The following is a 23,026-nucleotide window of genomic DNA, read 5'->3' as shown; positions in this document are numbered from 1 at the left end:
TCCTTGGCTCCCAATTCAGTAGACTAGAGGTAGGCAAATGCCTCCGGGCATGTGCCGCATGCTAGATTAGTGCTGTTTCAAACTTGGAGCATGCTTGTGCAAAGCTCAGCTGCCACTTCTGTCATCGCATATCAAAGAAGGATCCATCTTTTCAGGATTATTTCTTGGATTCCAAGAGATGCACCCAAGAGCTTGGGTGTGCCCAGCGGGGCACTTGGCTTTGAAAACAGACCACTTTGCCATGTGATTTTGAAATGCTCTTATTTTCGAAACTGACTTTACATATAATGTGACATGAGGAGGAGATGCTGTTTGTGACATTGGAGCCCTCTTGGGCATCCAGAACTTGGTGTAGTTTTTTAGGATCCAAGCCTCCAAGGGTCTTAAGAATGAGAAACCATTTGTAATGATTTAAAGTTTTGTATGTGCTTCTTTAAATGCTTGGTAAATTGCAGAAGATTAAGGAGGGGTGAAAGAGGGGGATAAGTGAGTGAGGTGACTGGTTGGTGACAGAGTGTATGGGTGGAGCAAAGAAGTGTCGGGGGAGAGAGAGTTCTCAGAGCCAAGCTACAAGTGACACCTTACACAGGTTGGACACTTGTCAGCTTACCTCAAGTTTTGATGGGAAATGTAGGCGTCCTGGTTGGCTCTCCATTACAGCTGCAAGACCAGGATGCCTACATTTCCTATCAAAACTTGAGGGAAGCTGACAAGTGTCCAACCTGTGTCAGGCGTCACTTGTAGCTTGGCTCTAAGTTAACAGTTAAGAGTCTGCCAGCAATCTGTAGAACCTAGAAAAGCAGTCTTCTGCTTTAGAATCCCACATAGTGCTGTGAAAAGCATGAAGATTCAAAAAGGAAAGTAGAATACTTATAGAGGACCTATTAGGGACTAGAGGGAGTCCAATCCTAATATTGTCAGAGTACAACAAGTGTGTGAGAGGAAGAAGCTGACAGAAACCTGAGTTGAAAGGGAAGAGAGTAACTGAGCAAAAAAAAAAGATTGAGCAAAGTACGTTCTGAAGAGAAAGGAAGATTTGAGAGAGGGGGGGGTGATTGTGAAATGAAAGATTGTGACACCTCAGCCTGAAGTTATTAACATACACTGTTTTATTTACTGAAGAAAAGTTGCTAAACATCCTGAAACCAATATGTCTCTTGTACAAATAAATTTTTATTTTATTTATTGTTGAACCTAGAGTTATATTGTTGAACCTAGAGTTATATGTTACAACAGTCTCATTCTCAGGGCCACATAGTCCAGTGAAGGAGTTTTAGAGCTTGGGCACAATATTATGGGAAAGTCAATTAAGCTGGTTGGAATTAAATTCCTGGTGGCAGCATTACATACTCAGAGAAAGAGAGAAATAACAGTTAAAGACATACCATATCTAATCTCACAATTAAAAGAGTAGTCGTGCCATCATTGCTTGCCTGTTTTGATGTATTTGGCCTTTTATAAAAGGTCAAAGTCAACTAGTTTATTAGACCATCATCTCTTTCAGCTGTTTCAGGTGATTCAGTAACTCATTCCTGGCTTAATAGCTGATCTTGCTGACATAAAGAGACAAGTCCTTCAGGTGTCTCAATGTCTGGATTCCATTCACATCTAGGTTTTGTTCCTCAGCTTTCTGGTTTGTTAACAACTCCCACATAGTTGGTTATCGGGTTTATGGTAGAAGTTGTGGGTGGTTTTTTTTGCCTTTCCTTGTACAAATCATGGACAATTGATTGTCAGCAATGGCAAAGAAAAGAAAACTTCTTTGTAGGGATTGGTGGCTAACGTGTGATATATATATTCTCTTGTGGAGCACAACTGAATCAAGCCAATGTTGATTTGTCTACTAAAAAGAAATACCACAGCTTGAGAAAGAGAGTTGTGAAAGCATTCTTTTAGTTTTCTAGGAGATATATTTATGGATGTTCTGTACTTCCTTGTAATCAATGTAGGTGTTCTACTTCATGGCTCCTGTACAGTTTTCTAATTGAATTTCCAGATGGTTGCACACACTGTGAGCAGAACTTACCCATTCAGAGCAATGCAGCCAGGCTTCACTTATGAAAAAAAAGTATGTTTGGTTTGTTATAAAATACAAGATCTGGGTAGAGTGGTGGATGGAGTTGGGTTGGGCATGAAAGACCAAGATTTAGTTTGCTGCCTAGTTGTTACCCTCACAGGTGTGAGTCACCCTTTGCCCAGCCTAGGCCATAAGGTGATTGGCAGTGTCTCCAAGATTTGTAAGCACTTTGTACAGAAGGATAACAGAGCTGCAGTAACTGTTCATCCTAGACCCACTTTGGGAAAGTAGTAGGTGGAGACTGTCAAAATGACCTTGGATATTAGAGTAACTAGAATGAGGTGTCATATATGATACGTGTTAAGCTTACGACTTTAACTGTCAGCTGCTCTTATCCTTGGATGATTTGTGAGTTTTTCATATTTCACGCACATAGCTATCTCAAGTGTATTGCGTGCTAATACAGAATTGTACCTTAGAGTCGTTTTTCTTTTTTTTAGTACAGAATTGTACCTTGATGCAGACTTTGGTCTGCTAAATGTTGGTGTGGAGGAGGTCCTAGACAGGACTGGTACAAAAAGCAGTCATTTATTTAAACAGATTAACAGCCTGAGTAGCCCACTTTATCCGGGGCTTGTCAGAGGTCAGAAACTAAGCAGGGTTGGCCGCAGTTAGTACTTAGGCAAGGAAAACTGGGGTTGCTGCATGTGGGAAGGCAGTGGTAAACCAGCTCTGCCCATCTCCCCATGGATGGCATTGCCGTGATTTGGCCGTAACTCAAAGGCATGTTGTTCTTATTATCAAGGCTGAGTGTTGGAGAATGAACCTTAGAGATGCCTGTTCAGATCCTACTCAGCAACTGACTTGAGCCCTGGGTAAGTCACTCTCAGAGTTCTGTCTTTAACAGCAAAATAATCTCGCCCACAGGATTATTGCGGCAGGATTAGTGAGAACAATAATGTAAGATAATTAAAACTGCTACAGAAATAAAAGAGCTTCTGAAGTATTTTTCTGGTTCATTTGTAAAAACCAAGACTCCATGTACTAAAAGAGATTTGAAATCCAGAAATAACTGTATCATTAGAAATTACTGACCGCTGTTTCAAGAGAGGTGAAATAACCATTTTTTCACTAAAAAAGAATGTTAAGCCATTGCCTCAGACCAAGGGTCCATCAGTCCAGCATTTTATTTCCACTGCTGGCTGACCAGTGTCAGGTGCTCAGGATCACCTGTTGTATTCAGTATCCCCGTGCAGCTGAAGCTGATGCTGTTGGGGTATTTCTGTTATTTGAACCTGGGGTGAGAAACTGGGAATGGAAGGTGTTTGTTCCTGTTGTAATCTCTCCCGAGCCTGGGAGCCTGCTCGACCTTGAGCAGTCCATGAATCACACAGCCTGTTTTCCTGACTGCAGAGTTAGAGGACTGTTAGGAGAAAAGGAGGGGGAAGGAATTAGGAGTAGCTTTGGGGAATCTATATCCGCGTGATACTTGTCTGTAGTCGCCAATCCTAGCAAGGATAGCATAAGTCTATGATACTGGCATCTTATCAATAAAGAACTTTTACTCATGAAGTGAAGTCTCTTGAGAGTTGCCTGGTATGCTTACAGCCAGATGTCTTGGGCAGAACATAATGAAGATGGCCATATCTTGTTGCTCCTGATACTCAAAAGTATGCTACTCCTGTGCACGGAAGTTCTGTAATTGTGTCTCTTGCCTTTCACAGTAACAAGAATAACTCGAGGCATTACTTTTTCTTCTTGGTTTTTCTTGCGTTCTAGGTTGCACTTCAGAGTTGAGCTTTCTTTTTGCCTACCAAACATAATTTGACCAACCATCTGCCTCCATTCATTCCCTGGTATTGCATAGGTTGAGTTCTAAGGATGTGAATGTATATCAGCAGGATTGAGTTTCCGTTTTTCTCAGTGAGTCTGGCTTTGGTTGAGGCAACTTGTTCCACCTCTGCCCCTGGGAATGTGTATTTGCTTATGTAACAGTTCTGCTTATATCTGGCACCTCAAATGTTTTGACGAAGTAGCACTGTTGTGTACACAGGTCTCACATCATTTCACTGCTTGGGACAGTATTTCAGTATCACATCTGAAGCCCTTGAGCAGCTTCATAATGCTAAGGATCTAGTCCCAAAGACTATTTTGTTGGGGGTGGCATTTTCTATTGTAGGTGGGAACAGTGGCCCTGCTGAGGGGGGCAAATTTGGGACTTTGGTTTACCTTGCTCTGCTACTGCAGTACTTGCAATAGACCTGTGTGTTAATTGGTCATCTTTATTTTCCAGTTTAGTGATCATGAAAGAGCACAGGTTGATGACAGTGGAGAGAGAGAGTCTACTGGCCAACTCAACAGGTAAGAACGTTGAGCTTGTGGTTCATGTGCTTCATGTGTCTCTTACGTGACTCAGGCATATGTGACTAAAGGAGAGGGCAACATAAGGCGGAATGGATGGTACCACTTGGGGTGGCAAGATTTTGAAGACGCTGGGGCTGGAGGAAATGACTTTGTTTCCACTTGTTGCTGGAGAAATGCAGTGCTGAGAAATATATGCTATATTTCCTTACGTGTGAACTCACCTTGCTGTTTGAACATAAAATGCATTATGTATAAATTGGATAACACACACACGATTGTGCTGTCTACTATATTTAAACTTTAACTTTAAAAACTCTTGAGATCCAGAGGAGTTAGCCGTGTTAGTCTGTAGTAGCAAAATAAAAAAGAGTCCAGTAGCACCTCTTCGTGCTCTTTGTGCATCTGACAAAGAGAATGTGATTCTCGAAAGCTTATGCTACAATAAAATTGGTTAGTCTTAAAGGTGCTACTGGACTCTTTTTGATTTAAAAACACTGAACTCCTTAATATATTATCATTAAGTGCATTACAGCATATTGATTGTTGCCAAGTTTATTTAATTTAAACAAAAAAATGAAAACGTTATGTTTATAATATAAACGTTTTTTCAGTACTCCCCAAAACTACTACTGCTGTACTTTCCCCCCTAAATTGGTACAAATATATGCCTATATGTACACTGGCCTGTCTTCAGATTCTGGAACTTGGGAGCCAGCGGTTTGGCTTTGCAGCAAGTTCTTTGCTAAAAATGACTGGTTAGCACTGTCTCTGGCACAGAGCCGAAAAGCTGCAATGCTGAAACTGCCATTTTGCTCAGTCAGAGCTGTGGCCGAAAGGTGACGACAGTGGCAGGAGTCCAGTTGCTTGGCACTAACCAGCAGGACTTGGCTTCACACAGTCAACTTAGGTTTTGGCATTTGCTGTTGTAAGCAAGATAAAAATCTTTCCCTGTTTTGCTAGAAGCCTGTGTTTGCAGAAATTGTTTGAGATATGTTGGTTGTTCCTGAAGGACAAAAAGGGAATTATGCAGAAAACGTACTTGAATCTTGAGGGAGGAATAGTGCCAGAAGCGCTTGCTGAGGTCATGAGACTCTCCCAGGGCTTGAATGTGGGGGGCTTAGTCTCAGGTGTTGGGCCAGCTGTACCTTTTCCAGGGTTGCTTTTTTCCAGGGTTTCTCAAGAACCAGGTTAACCAAGATCCCAGGATATATGTATATAATAATTTACCTTGCCCTGTGCTTGGGTTCTGTGAAAGGGAAATATTGGTAGTCTTTTCTCAAAAACTGAAAAATGAGCTCTTGGGAGATGGGAAACAAGTGCTACTAACTAAATATTTCAGAATGCAAACCAAGCTGACTCATAAACTGCTACTTATTTAAATGTTTTATTTAAAAAATCTTTTCTCTTGCTTTCCCCACCTCACACAAAGGAGAACTCAAAGTGGCTAACTAAAACAAAAAAGAACAGTACAACAATAAAGGAGGAGCAGCCACCTGGGGTGGATGAGTAGGTAGCGGGACTCCGCCTTTAGTGGAGGGGGCTGCCCTCATCCTCCCTCCCTAGAAGCCAGAGCAGCTCATGCTCCTTCCCTCCTCCATTTTCCAGGTGCTTTTAAGTGCCATGTGGCAAACCTGCACATGCTCAGTCGGCTTCCCCTTAATCTTGTGAGACTCAGGAATAAGGGCTGAGCTGTTCCTCCACTGCCATTTTTTTACTTGAAAAAGCCACTGCTGAACTGCTTTTACCTGCTTACTATTACTCACAGTAGCAGAGTGTAGATCATTTTATTTTATTTGTGTAAGGCACATTCCTATCAAAGGGACATGCTTTTCATCTTTTGGTTTACGAGGTGAGATTTAAGCAGGCTGATCATTGAAACTGGTGAAACTTACAGAATGTGACTTTGTTCATTTTGCTGAGGAAAGAAACCTGCAAGGGATGGTCAGAAAATAACAGTAATAAAACTATCTTCAATAGCAATTCTAGATTGGGGACTGGCCAGTAGGATTTATAAAAATCGATGGCTTTTAAAATCTACTTCATAGAATCACAGGGTTGGAAGTGGCCATACAGATCATCTAGTCCAACCGCCTGCCCAGTGCAGGATCAGCCTAAAGCATCTCTGACGAGTATTCATCCAGCCTCTTCTTGAAAACTGCCAGTGAAGGGGAGCTCACCACCTCCCTAGGCAGCTGATTCCACTTTTGAACTACTCTGACCGTAAAAAAGTTTTTCCTAATATCTAGCTGGTACCTTTCTGCATGTAATTTAAGCCCGTTGCTTTAAGTCCTACCCTCTGCTGCCCACTGGAACAGCTCCTCGCCCTCCTCCAAATGACAGCCTTTCAAATATTTAAAGAGAGCAATCATGTCGCCCCTCAACCTCCTCCAAACTAAACATTCCCAAGGCCCTCAGCCTTTCCTCGCAGGGCTCAGTCTCCAGACCCCTGATCATTCTTGTCGCTCTCCTCTGCACCCTCTCGATTTTGTCCACATCCTTTTTGAAGAGAGGCCTCCAGAACTGCACACAGTGCTCCAGGTGCGGCCTGACCAAGGCAGTATAGAGAGGGGCTCTGACCTCCTGCGATTTCGATGCTATGGCCCCTTTGATACAACCCAGGATTGGATTGGCCTTTTTTGCCACCGCATCACACTGACTGCTCATATTTAGTTTACAGTCCTCTCTTATTCCAAGATCTCCTTCACATATACTACTGCCCAGAAGTGTATCCCCCGTCCAGTATTTCTGCTTCCCATTTTTGTGGCCCAGATGTAATACTGTGCACTTGTCTTTGTTGAATTGCATCCTATTCACAGCTGCCCACTTCACCAGAGTATTCAGGTCTTGTTGAATTTTAATTCTATCTTCTTGGGTGTTTGCTACTCCTCCCAATTTTGTATCATCATCAAATTTAATGAGCAGCCGTTCCACTCCTGCATCCAGATCATTGATAAAAATATTGAAAAGTACCGGGCCCAAAACTGAGCCCTGTGGCACCCCACTGGACTTGATATGTTAAAATGTAAAGATATCATGGCGTAAGCATTGTAACTTCTAACTATATACTATGAAACAATTATTCATGCCATCTTTTATCTTAGGTACTTGGTGTAGAGTAGACAGATAGGATTTCCAGAAATTTTGTAGCCACAGGGAAAAAACTGCTTCTGTTTTTTCTATTTAAGAATTGAAATGAAATATCTCAAACCGAAAAGTTATGCAGATGATGTTGTTTTGATGATTTTGAACCCACACATCACAATATGTTATGGAACATCTTGCAAGATTTGGAACCTTTTTGGGATTTAAAGTTAACAGAAAAAAAAACTAAAATCTCTAAATTTCTAAAGAAGCAAAAAGATGAAAGAGTTGAGGAAATATCGGGATGTGAAATAACAGCAAATACAGTGAAATATTTGGGCATAAATCTGGCAGGACAAAAAGAAACATTATTTAGAGATAATTATGAAGCACTTTGTGAGAAAATACAGAGATATTTTGAAAGATGGTCTAAATTAAGATTGTCTTGGATAGGAAGAATTTCTACAATGAAAATAAATATTCTACCAAAATTTTTAAATTCCAAATGTTACTAATTAATGTACAAGACAGGACACTGAAAAGTTGGCAAGGACAGATAAACACATTTATTTGGAATGGTAAAAAAAAGAAAAATAAGATTCAAGGTTTTACAAGATGAAAAAAGAAGAGGAGGTTTGGCAGTACCAAATATTAAGCTATATTACCAAGCAGCTGGTCTTGTTTGGATTACACATTGGATTAAAAATCCAAATGATAGACTAATAAGATTAGAAACGGCTGATCTGACTGAAGGGCTAAAGAAAAGAACAAGAACACAACATAAAAGCCATGTGATTAGACAGTTTGATTAAAATGAGACTCGTTAAGAATGAGGAGTAGCCCTCTGATATCACCAATAATGTCACCATTTGATGCCTTCTGCAATAAGGAAAACTAATGATCTTATCAAGATATGATAAATCCTCAATGAAAAATTGAGGCAAGAAATCGTAACAAGAAATCATTAAGTTAAGAAGTTACGATGGCTGGTATATTTTCAGGCAACCTCCAAATTAAAAGAAAATGTTTATGATTATAAAGGTCAACTGAGGGATGTAACTGATTTTGAAAAGATTCCTCCTCCGTCGCTGATCCTAGCTGGATGCAGGCAGGGGTGGAGGGTATTGCCACCTGCTTCGTGCCTTTTCCCAGCTGGTTGAAGGGGGGCAGGCATTACCTCCTGCTCTGCGGCGCCTGATCCAGGCCACGTGAAGTGGGGCGGGCATTTCCTCATGCTCCGCTCCTGATCCTGGCCAGGTGAAGGGGGTGGGCATGGTCACCTGCTCCTCGCCTGATCCTGGCTGGGTGAAGGGGGACAGGCATTGGCACCTGCTCTGCTCCTTATCTCAGCCTGGTGAAGGGGGGCGGGCATTATCTCTTGCTCTGCACCTGATCCAGTCCAGGTGAAGGGGGATGGGCATTTCCTCATTCTACACTCCTGATCCCAGCCAGGTGAAGGGGGCGGGCATTTTATCCTGCTCCGCACCTGATCCCAACCAGGTGAAGGGGATGGGCATTACATCCTACTCTGCTCCTTATCCAGGCCAGGTGAAGGGGGTGGGCATTTCCTCATGCTATTCTCCTGGTCCCACCAGATGAAGGGGGCAGGCATTGCCACCTGCTCCTCGTCTGATCCTGGCCGTGTGAAGGGGGATGGGCATTGCCACCTGCTCTACGGCTAATCCTAGCTGTGTGAAGAGAGGTGGGCATTGCTGCCTGCTCTGCGCCTGTTCCCGGCTGGGTGAAGGGTGGGCAGGCATCGCCTTCTGCTCCGCGTCTGATCCCAGCCGAGTGAAGGTGGGGGATGTGCATTGCTGTCTGCTCTGCTCCTGATCCCAGCTGGGCGAAGGCAGGGGGTGAGCATTGCTATCTGCTCCACTCCTGATCTGAGCTGGGTGAAGGTGAGGTCGGGCATTGCCACCTGCTCCACACCTGATTTCAGCTGGGTGAAGGCGGCGGGCAGGCATTGCCACCTGATCTGGTCCTGATCCCAGCTGGGTTAAGTGGGGCTGAGCATTGTCACCTGCTCCACTCTTGATCCCAGCTGGGTTGAAGGCGGGGGACAGGCATTGCCATCTGCTCCACTACTGATCCTAGCTGGGTGAAGGCCAGGGAAGGGTGTTACCACCTGCTTTACTTCTGATCCCAGCTATGTTAAGATGAGGGTTGGGCATTGCCATCTTCTCCGCACCTGATCCCAGCTGGGTAAAGTCAGGGGGGCAGGCGTTGCCACCTGCTGTGCGACTGATCTCAGCTGGGTGAAGGTGGCGGGCGGGCATTGCCACCTGCTCCGCTCCTGATGCCAGCTGGGTGAAGGCGGGTGACAGGCATTGTCGCCTGCTCCACACCTGATCCCAGCCTGGACTTTCCACCATGGCACGCTTTCTGGAGGTCTGGCTGCCTCATCTGGGCTTCCCTCCACAGCAACGCCCTCTGGAGGCGCACCAGTGTAGGAAATGAGTTGTCTTGAATATGCTTAGTAGGATGATACCGAAACAGAACAAGTCAACATCTGTATGCTGTAATGGATTCACAATTTTGGAGAAGAAATAAAATTTCAACAGTGGGAAAAGTTATGGATAAAGGGTATAAAATTAACAGAAAGTCAAATATTGAGAGAAAATAGGTATAAGATGTTTATTCGATGATATTTAAAAGATGAAAAAAATCGATAAGAATTACATAGGGATGTGCTGGAAGTGTAAGGAAACAGAAGGCACCTTTTATCATGTGGTGGACTTGCAAAAAAAAATCTGGAAAAAATATACATGCTGAGGTTCAGATTTTAAAAAATTATTTTGCTATGAAACCTGAGACCATGTTCCTGGGAATAGTACCAGGCGGTGTTGAAAGAATACTGCATGAATTATTTAGATATCTGCTGATGAGTTTTGATCATGAGTTTTTATTATTAGAGGCTTTACTGATGTTTGCTTTAAGCTTTAAATTTTTGATATGGAGAAGAGATATGTTATATAATGCAATAGGTATATAAAGAGTGTATAAAAATATGTATAGGTAGTAGAATAAATTTTTTTTATAGCCAGCATTGTAATTCTATTAGGATCTATATCTTAAATATATACATATAAAGGTATATATTTATATACATATAAAGTGTATGAATCAATGTTGGTGTAATATTACTTTTAAAATATATGTATATTAATCATAGGTTGATTTAATAATGAGGTTCTTTAGGATGAGGAGAGTAAGTACGCTTGAGTTTTGTTTGTATTGTTTATTTGGAAAAACATATTTTAAACGTTATACGATCATTGTATTCTGATAGTCCTTGTAACGAATAGTTTGTAATCTTTTCTTTCAAATTTTGTTCCCCTTTCCCTTTTCTGTACCCTTTTATCTATTTTAAAAATAAAAAATAGAATATTTAAAAGAGAACTGAAATGAAATATCTCTAATAGAATTTATATTGTCAGGGAGAGCATGATTTTTACAGTAGTACGTGGTGATAACACACCTGATCAGCCTTATTGTCTCTTTGCCAATTAGTTTACACAGAGATGAGCCTTTATCTCTCTCCAAAAGTGCCAGGTTTCAAGATAGTCCATGAACAGAGATAATCTAACCAAGGAAGAAAAGTCTGGAGATAAACATACGAGGAAGGAGGGACAGGCTGGGGGGGGGGGTTCCAAAAAGTCTTGAGAGCTAAGTTTCTTAATATAATCTTCACTGATTTTTAGTCTCCCAAACTCTAAATTCAAAAGCAGCACCGTGGTTCAAATTTATTAAAATTAACCTCGTCCTCTCTCCTTGTCTTGCTAACCTCTCTAATCATAATCTTAGAGCATCCTTTACCCTATTGCGATTTCAATCCATGCCCTCAGCAATATTGTCTGGACGTTATTCTCAAACTCCTATAGCCCAAAGGGTGGATCTAATATAGTAGAAGTTTTACCTCATTTTGTTCTTTTTGCCCTTTATATTCTGACCCCAGATCAAAGTTTCTGGTGGTATTTTTATCCGGTCTAAGCTCATACACAGATGTGGAGAAAATCTCATTTTTACTTTCTGATGTTGACGTGTACACTCCATACAGAGTTGCACTTTTTGCCTCTGCTGTTATGGAGATAAGATCTACTGCAGCAAAGAAAGAGGGTGTTACTTGAACTCGCAGTTAACTTTGATTGGTGGTTTTAATCATATGTTTTAATGGAATTTTGGTAAATCTCTATTGTATATAGTTGTATTTTACCTTATTTATCTTATTTATCTTATTCAGTGGGGGGGGGAGGGTTGTAATTTTGTGACAGCCTATGGCTATACACAATAAACTCTGAACTAGGGGTGTGCAGTGCCAGGGTGATTCAGTTTTCCCGATTTGGAATCAAGCAATTCCTGAAGCAGCAAGACACTTCGGAATTCATGATTCAGGTATGCTTCAGAAAGATTCGGCCATTATTTTCAATGAAGAACATGCTCCTGGCTTTCCGGGAGCCTGGGCAGGGGGGCATTTTCTTTCCGAATCACACCAAACTTGGTGGGAACCTTCTCCTACTGTATTCTAACGGCCTCCCAAGTTTCAGAATGATTGTACTTTGGGGACCATGTTATGGACCCCCAAAGAAGGTACCCCCATCCTCCTCCATGCTCCATTATTCCCTATGGGAAAAAATAAGGAGGCTTTCTAGGTAGCTTGGGGTGGCATTTTGCAGGCAGAATGCACCCAATGTTCAGGGGACCTGCTCCTACCTCTCCTCCCACCCCCCCCCATGAGTTTTAGGGAGATTGCTTTTTGGGAGGCCATTTTATTCCCCCCCCCCAAAAAAAGCTGGTTTCCATCACACACCATATTTCTACTGTGGGGAAAGCTCCCACACAGCAGAAACACATGGATTGTGGCTGCCAGTGGCCGCAGCCACAGTCCCACTCACAATTCATCCCCCCCCCCAACAGAAGCAAAGACACACACCTCAAACTACTCCATCACCCCCGGAGGTGGCTGGCCAACCACTCTCCATTCTTCCCTATGACGAGAGCTTATCTGACTTTGCTTCCCGAGGGCACTTATGCATAAGGTGGGTGCAACACTGCACAGGCATGCACCCGTCATCCCATGATGCAAGCTCATCCCCGGGAAAGCAAAGCAGAAGCAAAGGCGCACCCCAAACTCCTCCATCACCCCCAGAGCTGTCTGGCCAGCCACTCTCCATCATTCCCTATCTTAGCACCAGAGAATCACACACACAACAAAAATAATTTTCAAAAATTTTATTTCTCAACAATGGCATTAACCATCACAATCCTCATCTTCATTATCATCATCACCACTATAAAATCACAACTTACAGTATTGCAACAGCCCCCATCATCATACACACACACACACACACACACACACACACACACACACACACACACACAAATAGTGTTTAAACATTTTATTCTCAATAACAGCATTAACCATTGCATTTCACATCATATAGAATCACAACTTACTGTCCTAGATTGAAACAACCCCAACATCACACCAGAGAATCACACACACCCAACAAACATATTTTTTAAAAAATTTATTTCTTAACAGCATTAAACATTGCAATTCACATCATCACTATTAAATCACAACTTAGCAGCCCTAGATTAAAACAACCCCCAACATCACACCAGAATATCACACAAGCACAACAAAAATAATTTCATTAAAATTTTATTTCTTGGAGTTCCTGCCCTCCCTCCCCACATAACAGTATTAATAACATTACATTACAGCAGTACGTTACATACATTACATTACATTACATTGCATTGCATATGCAAATCACAACATATTGTCCAGTTTGAACCAAAAAAATATCACACCAGCGAATCACACACCAAAAAGTTACTTTAAAAATGTATTTTTTGGATTTATTTCTTGGATTTCTTGGATTTTTCATCACATCATCCATTCCACACAAACCAAATTTAATTGGAGGACACGCTTGCAACTTAGTCCAGCAGAACCATTCTCATTTCCTGCAACTAGGCTCTGACTTCAGCCAGTGGGGAAACACCACAGAGCAGAACCAGATAGTACCAAGCCACAAGCACAATGCAATGGCATTCGCAAACCACAGTTGCAAAGGATTCCCCCTCCCCACGCCAGCTTCAGGCTGAACCCTGCCTATGAGGCAATGTTGGGATTTATCCCTCATCATCAACTTGCACCCACCCACACCATTCCTCCCTGCTCCCCCCACCCCTTCAACAACAAATTTAACAGCAGTTAATCAACATTTAACATCAACAACAGAATTTGAACAACATTTTAGAGAATTAAACGACATTTAACAACAGCAGTTCAGGCTATGGATGACAGGCTACGGCAGATAGATCCCTGTACCATTGTAGCAAGATATCCAGGCTTTTGGTTAAATGGCTTTATTCAGAAATCAGATCATTTCCACAGATATGTCCATAGAATTACTCAGAAGTAAGGTAAGCATCTCAGCAGTAAGAACAGGTTGACAGGAATAGTAACCTTTGGGAAATTCCTTCCTCTTAACACACACGTTTGCTCCTTCCCCCTCCCAACAGTAAAACAGGACTTTTGCCGCGAACTTGTCCTGAGAACGTTTCACATATTTGTACTATCAAGTCGAGACACTGAGATCAAAATTGATCTCAGTGATCAAGAGATCAAAGTTGAGACATAGCAACTCAGTGATCTCCGTGATCAAGAGATCAAAGCTGAGACATAGCAGTGCATGGGAGTGAGCAGTGTACAAGGTCAGAAATACTGAAAGTTTCTACAGTCCGTTAGATAAGGCACCTGGAGCTTCAGTAAACCTGTGAAAGAAAACAGTTATGGCCTTGGCAATATGACATCAAGTTATAGCATGAAACATTGGTTCAGAAACAACAGGTCAGCAAACAACAGGTCAGCATTAAGTAGTGGCATGGATGGGGCACAGACATGACAACAGTAAATAGCTTAGTTTGGGGCTGCTTCTCTGGGTTTCCCAGTTTACAGTTGAGTTTACCTTACCTAACCTCTCTCTCCCTGTCTTCCCATTCCATTGGCAGTCAACATTTCTGGGCCTCTATTCACAATTATCTGAACAAATTTGTACCTGCAGGGACTGGGTCAGTGCTGCTGTATTCTGTGTGTGGTTGTGGGGGCTGGCCAGATTGCAGGGTGCATCCTTTCTGCTACTGAATTCCACCCCCCTCCTGCTGGTGTTCTAACTAATTTTAATTATGGGAAGAGCGGTATTCCCCAGGTCATAGACTCACAGAGGATGCAGGCTACAAGGAGGGCTCACCTCAATCGCTCTGGAAGTCCAATCCTGAGAAATCGAAGAGCCATGTGTTGACCTTCAAGAAGACCAACTGCTCGACGCTCCGTGGGAGAAGGCGAGTGCGATGTGGGCTGACAATGTCGCCCGCATAAGAAAAGATGTGCTCGCTCTCCACGCTCGACAGAGGGCATGAGAGGAGCCACTGTGCCTCAAGGGAGACCGCCGGGCCAGACCGCCTCCTTCTTGGCCCAGTAGCTCAGTGGATTGGTAGACAGCAACTCCACAAGGTAGTCCCTGACCATTGCCTCCATCAAATCCTGTCTTACATGACTTACGATCCCAGAGGGGTCGCCGGAGCATCTCCATGGACATCCCGGCCATGGCTGAGGAGAGAGCCTGCTCAGAAGGGGTGTGAGAGGGACCTGCAGGGCTGGGCCCCCTGCCCATCCCCTTTGATGACAGGTGGCCCCTCTTGGCCTGCCTATGCCTCACCCGTGCACAGAAAGCATCTCTGGCTTCTGTGAAGTTCCTGTACTGCTCGGCAAAAGTGCCCTTAATGTGCGGGTCACAAATGGTTGCCAATATGTACGACTCCCTCTCCATGAGAGACTTTAGCCTGGCAGCTATGCCCTGCTGCAGCCTTCTCACGAGTGTGCGCACCGCTGGATTAAAATGAAATTAAAAACTCAGGCCCACCCACTTAAGCACAGCAATTTAAATCAGAACCTCCAAGCAAGCCCCCCTGAAACCTACCTACATCTCCCCAACACACACACTTAAAAACAATGCCAGCTTCACCCCCACCAACAACCTGAAACAAAATTAAACCCCCAACAATAACTTCAAAACTGTAACACTTTAAACCAAGAACAGTTTCCACCCACCAACTGCAAACAAAACTAAAGCCCCAACATCAACCTTTAAAATTTAAAACTGCAACAGCTCCCCCCCCCCCAACAATGGCTGGAAAAAATTAAACCCCCAACAGTAACTTTAAAACTTTAACACTTTACAAACAAGAACAGCTTTCCCACCACCACCACCAACTGGAAACAAAATTTAAACCCCCAACATCAACTTTAAAACAAGAACAGCTTCCCCGCCCCTCACCAACAACTGGGAAAAAGACGACCTAACAGTAACTTTAACACTTTAAAACAAGACCAGCCACCCTCCCCAAACAAATGCCCCAGCCAGAAGCCACTCAAAAAGCCCCCCCTACGTGCTAAAGGAAGCAAGAATCGACCCCCCCAAGAAAATTAAAGAGCAATTTAAAGTTCTTAAAAAAATTCCCTCCCTTTCCCCCGTACCCAGACAAACAAAAAAACTAATTCCCCCTACACAGAAAACCCAGTGAGTCACTGACTCTCTCACTAGTCCTGAAATCCAGTGCTCAGGCAGGCAGGGAGTCCTCCAGGTGAAGATCTCCTCACAGTCCAGTCCTCCAGAGTCCAGAAGTTCAGCCAAGATGGAGACAGAGAATCTATTCTCAATGTCTCTGTGTAGGCCCAGGAAAAATGTAGGCTGGTCCAAAGGGAAGCCTCCAATTTAAATCCCCTGCTGAATCTCCTTCCAGAGAATCTATTGGCTGGAAGGAGGATGCAACAGTGAGATTGGACACTCCAAACTTCCCCCTCCCTTCTCTGATCTCCCTCCCTTCTCCCCCTTGTACTACTACCCCCCTCCTCCCTCCCATCCTGTGAAATTGGAGGGAATCTTTGCAAGCAGCACTTTTCTTGCTGTTTTGCAAGTTTGCAAAAGAGCAAGAAAAGCGCTGCTTTCAAGCTTCCCACCAATTTTTACCAGATGGGAGGGGTAAGGAGGAGGTTGTAGTGAGTCACTCACTCTTTCTCCCCCTCCCCTATTGTAAAAAAAGAGCGGGAAGCTTTTGCAGAAGTTTGCTGGCTGTTTGCAAGTGCAAACAGGCAGCAAAGTGCTCCCGGTTGACCCAAACTGACCCAAATCGCTTCGGGTTGCTCCGCTTCGGTATTCCCGAATCAAGGCCATCATGCCCAAAGCGCACATCCCCACTCTGAACATGAACTACAAAGAACATTAATTTTTAGATATGAAAATCTAACGTAAGAGTAGGCTGTAAACCTTTTTGGTCCTTTGAACACTATTGATGTTTTGAGAGGAGATGGTGAGAACCACCCTAAAACAGCTGCTGCAGGAGGCAGAGCCATACCTAAGACCTCCCTGCTCACATTGAAAAAAAAATCACAGATGGGAAATAAAAAGAAATGAAGAAATGCATGAAGAAAGGAAGGCAGGGAGGGGAGAAAGGAGGAGGAATAAAAAAAGGTAAAGTTGAAAGGGGAATTGAATGAGGAAAGCCTGGGTGCTTATCAGTTCTTTCGATCCTTCAGTGGCTGCCTCTTATTGCAGATGTTGAAAACACTTTCTTTTGAATGAGGACAGCCAATAACAAGGCTCGCCTATTTTCTGAAAAGCTTGGTGGGCACCAGAGAAGGGCTGTGGGTGCCATGGCATCAATGGGTGCCACATTAGGGAACCTTGCTGTGAAGAGAGACCCATTTGGGGAACATACTAATGAAATTCCTCTACTGATGGGAAAGACATCCATGTAGTTTCATCTGGCCTAATAGCTGCTCCAATTTGTGTTTTAATTTTTTTTTTACCTTATAGTTAAATTTAAATTTAAAAATACATACACTTGTTCCACATGTGTTGAACAAAAATATCTAGAATACATGTTTCTAACTGAATAAAACATTTTAAATGTCTGTTTGGCAGCAGTTGTTTTCCTAATAGTCTGAAAAAGGTCCCCCCAGTATCATCCTCCTGTTGGCTTAAAGATAGTTCAGTTCCCAGTGACTAACTTCATAGGTATCTTGTCCAATTAGCTTGAATAAATTAAAAACAAACAAAATCTTCATTCAGCTTTCTGATGTTTTTGAAAATTTGAAAAATTCAGAATCTCTGCTTCTAGACTGTTTAGTGTGTACCTTCTAAGTATGAGGTTTAATTCTGCCTCTGATTTGTGAAGGATATGTATTGATAGATATGTTTAGAGATATAGCTTCTCTCTGGTTTGAAAGTTTGCAGAGTGAAGGCTGTGGGATATACTGGGTTGCAAACCGCATAGAAAAACATGGCTAAGGTCATTGTTGTCTAACTGCAGTTTGGCAGGAGCACCAATGAAGAACCAGTTGAGGTCTTGCCCTTCACGATCACAGTAGCATGTACAAAAGCACATAGCACAAAGCAGGATGGCTCAGCCGGCAAATGTTGGTGATCTTCTTGCCATGCTTGATTCTCCTGTTCTGGTTGTCCTGGAAGATATAACAGCTGCATTTAAAGAGAACCTCAGTTCAGGTATGTATTCATCGCTCACTCACCAGCCTTGTGGCTTATTCTGACCGGCTGTGCTTTAGGAAGTTGCCAGCTGTAGTGCTGCTGAGTTTTGGTAATTTAATACTGGTTTGGATAACCTTTTTGGAAGCTGCTTTGAACACTGTCTTTGGAAAAGTGGGATATAAACTAGTGCCATTTTAATGAGGAAATAGAATTTGGGTTTTGTACTACAACCATTGGAAGGTGACATAATCCACAAATCCAGCTTCTTGGTCCGAGGCCACAACAGAATTGTTCCTCAGTTTAGGAAGAACAGTTGTGCTGCTGTTACAGGCATGTGCATATTTTAACAGAGGGCTAGGGGCCAAACTAGATAATACTCTGTTCTGAAAAGTGAAAAAGCAAGCCCTAAAATAGTACTGCACCCCCATGGCAGACTCGGGGATGCAGTATCAACATCTTTGACCCCAAGAGAAGCACAGAAGAACATAGATGGTAAAAATTTACTTTTAAAAAATATTTATACACCACCTTTCCACCCAAAATAGGGCTCTCAAGGCAGCAAACAACAAATATTAAAACATTAGAATATCACTTAAATGCAATAATAATAGATATTACACACACAAATAAATGAGGGCCGATAAGAGTTTACTGGCTGTATGCCAAACAAAAGTCTTTACCTGCTGGGAGAAGACAATGACAGAGGGAGACAAGTGAATCTCCTTGGGGAGACTGTTAAAAGACTCCTGTGGTGTAGATGAGATTAAAGGTGGATTCCAGATCTGGAAATTTTGAAGACCGCAGGCCAAGCTCAGCCAACAGGCATTTAGAGAGTCTGGAGTTATTGACTATCAACTCTAGCATGGCCTATAAATTTCAGTGGTGTAGCTATGTCTCCAAAACAAAAAGTCAAGAAGTATAATCCTAGACTAACTAGAGCTCACTACAATGTTATAGATCTTTTTGCTGGTTATATGCCTTTTGGTTAACATTCACTAAAGATCTTCAATCTATTTTGAAAACATTTTTTGTAAAAGAAAGTTACTTCATCCTGAATGAAAAGAAAGCTGTCCTTATTACTCATCAGAATTGGAAATTGGTTCAGTTTAGCTAGTTCCACATGAGCAGACCACTGTGTTGCTGGCTTATTGTGGAACAGGCTTATAGTGTATCTCTCGGCCTGCTGTTGGTGGTTAGCTAAGTTGCTATTTGAAAGGCCAAGAGATGTTCTTGGTACATTGTTTTCTTTGAGATGCACATTAATTTGTACAGGTAAAGCACTCTTTGCTTTCAAAATCTGGTTAGGATAGTGACTTCCCTGGTTTACTGTTTTTAATATATCAGTTAATAATATTCAAGTACCAGAGCTACCAAACATGTACCCTTGTGCCCTAATAATCAGTAGTGCTTCAGCTGTAAGGCCTTCCAAATGCCACCTGAAATGTCCAGGGCTTGTGCTCTTAAAGTTTTCAGACTATTGTTAAGTCTTGTGAGACCTACTGGAAAGATGTCACATGGTATAGCATTTAATGTATTATTGCAATACTATTTGTGTGTGGATTTTAATACTTTTTTCTTTTTGATTGCCAATAATCACCAACAGATCGTGGGCCCATGCTTGTAAATACTTTGGTGGATTTCTACTTAGAAACTGGTTCCCAGCAAGCATTGCACATCCTGTCCACACTTCAAGAGCCACATGACAAGGTAAAGCAAGCACTTATTGTTACAGTAGGGTGACTTTCCTTGCTGGGAATCGCCCTTAGGCCAAGTATTTCTTGGAAAATACCCGGGTAAATGGCTGCCACCACCATCTTGGCTGCTAAAATCATGTAAAGACCACATAAATGAACCCTGGATGTCTTACCATAAATCAGTCACTAACTCAAGTTGCCTTCCTTTAGCCATTCAAAGAGGAGGTTATGCACTACTTAAAAATCCATCCCTAGGTGATGTGGCCAATCATTGCTGAGTCTGTAATCTACCTTTTTTAAATGAAGTGATCGAGACCTGTAGCAGAACAACTTCTGATCTTGGATATTGCTTGTGCTCTGGACCCTTTTCAGGCTGGGCTGTGGGACAGAGACTGCTCTGGTGGCTTTAGTTGATGACCTCCATCTGAGTGTAAACAAAGGCCATGCTTCTTTTTCACTGCTCCTGGATCTCTCTGCAGCCTTTGATACAGCAGGTCATGTCATCCTGTTGAGGTGTTTGGAGATAGAAGTAGGTATCAGGGGATATACCTTGGACTGGTTTAAATCATTCCTCATGGAACAGACTCAAAGGGTTGCTCTTGGAGACAGCTATCTTCAGTGTGGTAACTATCTTGTGGGTCCCACAGGGCGCGAGCTTATCCCCCATGTTATTCAATCTATATTTAAAGTCTTTAGGAGAAATCATTCGTGGCTATGGAATTGGATATACGGACACTACCCAACTATATCTTGCCGCAAATCCCCTGGTGATGCAGTAGAGGCCTTAATCTGTTTCCTGACTACTGTGGTCAAATGGCTGAAAGCAAATAAATTGAAACTAAACCCAGGCAAAATGAAGGTGACACTGGTTAGAAAGGTGGAGTTATTGGACATTGTGCTCCCCACTTTCAATGGGGTTCAGTTGACCCTTGTAGACTTTGTTAAGAGGTACAGCATTGCAACTAGAGGGGCAAGTTAGGTCTTCTCCAAGCTCAGTTCAGCCCAGGATATGGCCCCTTACCTTGACACAGCCAATACGGCCCCCTGGACCCATGTCATGGTAACATTGAGACTGGACTACTGAATGCCGCAACTTGATCATTATCAGGAGCTAAGCAAACCGTGCATATTACTCCCCTTCTGCCGCCACTGTTGGCTTCCCATCAGTTACCAGATTCCATTCGAGGTATTGGCTATCAAATACAAAGCCCTTCTTAGTCTTAGTCCCTCATATCTACAGGACCACCTCTCTTCCTGTGCCCCGCCACACAGCTTTGCTCATCTGAACAGGGCCTTCTGCAGGTGACACCCTGCACATGGGCGAATTCAGCAGCTGCCCATGCATGCACATTCTCTGTGGTGGCCCCCACATTATGGAATGGCCTGACTGAAGAGGTCAGGAAAGCTCCCTCTGTCCTGGCTTTCCTTAAACTATGAAAAACTGAATTATTTAGGAGAAGAGCTTTTTATGCAGGTAATAAAACTGTGCTGTAAGGAAATAGGGGCTGTAGACTATACTACTGCGTACTCTCTGTCTGTTGTAAAGATGCTCCTGCCGGAGAGTTCCATGTCATGTAATATGTTGTGTCAATTTGCTTATGTTTTGTTTCAGCATTATATATCAGATTTCTGATTGTTTTCAAATTTCTGCAGTCCCTACTCTGTTATATTGTTAATTGAATGGCCCGACCATTGATTGTATTGACCTACACTGTGTAATCTGCCTTGAGTCTCAGTGAGAAAGGCTGACTATAAATAGTATAAATAAATAAATCATTGCTGTAATGAACACTGATCTAGCAAATGAGAGAATGCTAACTAGAAGGGCAGTTTAAATTTCTGCCTTGTTGCAATGAACTGGAAAGTTGCTGTCATAACTTTCCATCAAACATAAAAAAATTCAAAATTGAGGATCGTTTGCATGCACTGGCAACAGCACGGGAACCGCTTCCCTGTGATGTGGGTGTAGGAGAGGGTGGAGGGGATCAGAGACCAATGGGACTAGCCCAGCTGATTGTTTTGTTCAACAGGTTGTTGAGCCCTCTGTGTTGGAGATCTTGCAAGCAGGAAGGCACGACCCTACATATGTGGTGGGAATGCCATTTTGTTCAGGAATTTTGGAGAGTGGTTCACACAGAGATATTCAACATGATGGGTCTTTTGTTGCCATACTCCCCAGAATTTTTCCTATTGGATTTTTGGCCCAACTCTGTGTTAGATAGGAATACCAGATCTCTTGTCTCGATATTAATTGCCTCTGCTCGTCTGGTCATTGCTGGGAATTGGAAATCCCTCAAAGGCCCACTGATAAAAAAATGGTATCAGAAAATCTGGGAAACCCATGTTCTTCCCTGATTGGATATTGTGCCACAACCAGGCGTCCGGAAGGGGCATGTGAGGGGTTTTTCATTAGTCATGGCCTAGGCAAGATATGTTGATGTGGGCTTGGGAGTGCTCTGAATAAGCTCCAAAAGAAAGCTCAGTTATATAGATGGTTGTTGGGGGTTTTCCGGGCTGTATTGCCGTGGTCTTGGCATTGTAGTTCCTGACGTTTCGCCAGCAGCTGTGGCTGGCATCTTCAGAGGTGTAGCACCAAAAGACAGAGATCTCTCAGTGTCACAGTGTGGAAAAGATGTAGGTCATTTGTATCTACTCAGGAGGGGTGGGGTTGAGCTGAGTCATTCTGTAAGAGTTTCCCAGGGTGTGGAATGCTAATGGCGGGAGGCTTCACTGTAACCTGAGGAGGTTCTTTTGCATATGGATTGGTGCTTGATGTGCTAATCTTCTCTGCAGGGCTATTGTCGGGTGTGGAGTGTTTTGTTGGCCTGGTGTTTTTCAGAACTGGAGCCCATGCTCTGTTCATTCTTAAGGTTTCTTCTTTCCTGTTGAAGTTTTGCTTATGCTTGTGAATTTCAATGGCTTCCCTGTGCAGTCTGACAAAGTAGTTGGAAGTGTTGTCCAGTATTTTGGTGTCCTGGAATAAGATACTGTGCCCTGTTTGAGTTAGGCTATGTTCAGCCACTGCTGATTTTTCAGGCTGTCCAAGTCTGCAGTGTCTTTCATGTTCTTTTATTCTTGTCTGGATGCTACGCTTTGTGGTCCCGATGTAAACTTGTCCACAGCTGCAGGGTATACGGTATACTCCTGCAGAGGTGAGGGGGTCTCTGCTGTCTTTTGCTGATCGTAGCATCTGTTGTATTTTTCGGGTGGGTCTGAATACTGCTTGAAGGTTATGCTTTTCCATAAGCTTTCCCATCTGATCAGTAATTCCTTTGATATATGGCAAAAACACTTTTCCTGTAGGT

General features: G+C 42.9%; 1 protein-coding gene across 2 annotated transcripts in view; it reads left to right on the top strand.

Annotated features, from left to right (window-relative positions):
• The window catches only part of TSC1 (TSC complex subunit 1), a 62,507-nt gene that overhangs the window by 6,278 nt on the left and 33,203 nt on the right, over nt 1-23,026 (top strand). For both annotated transcript variants that reach the window (XM_054997628.1, XM_054997627.1), the window contains exons 2-4: nt 4,311-4,378; nt 17,852-18,045; nt 19,631-19,734. In XM_054997628.1, coding sequence (XP_054853603.1) covers nt 17,940-18,045; nt 19,631-19,734 — 210 coding nt within the window. In that variant the 5' untranslated portion in view covers nt 4,311-4,378; nt 17,852-17,939. The remainder of the gene's footprint in view (nt 1-4,310; nt 4,379-17,851; nt 18,046-19,630; nt 19,735-23,026) is intronic.

Source organism: Eublepharis macularius, chromosome 14 (assembly GCF_028583425.1).
Source record: "Eublepharis macularius isolate TG4126 chromosome 14, MPM_Emac_v1.0, whole genome shotgun sequence".
NCBI classification, from domain to species: Eukaryota; Metazoa; Chordata; class Lepidosauria; order Squamata; family Eublepharidae; genus Eublepharis; species Eublepharis macularius.
Note: the sequence above shows the minus strand (reverse complement) of the source record. Positions and strands in the feature narration are given on the sequence as shown.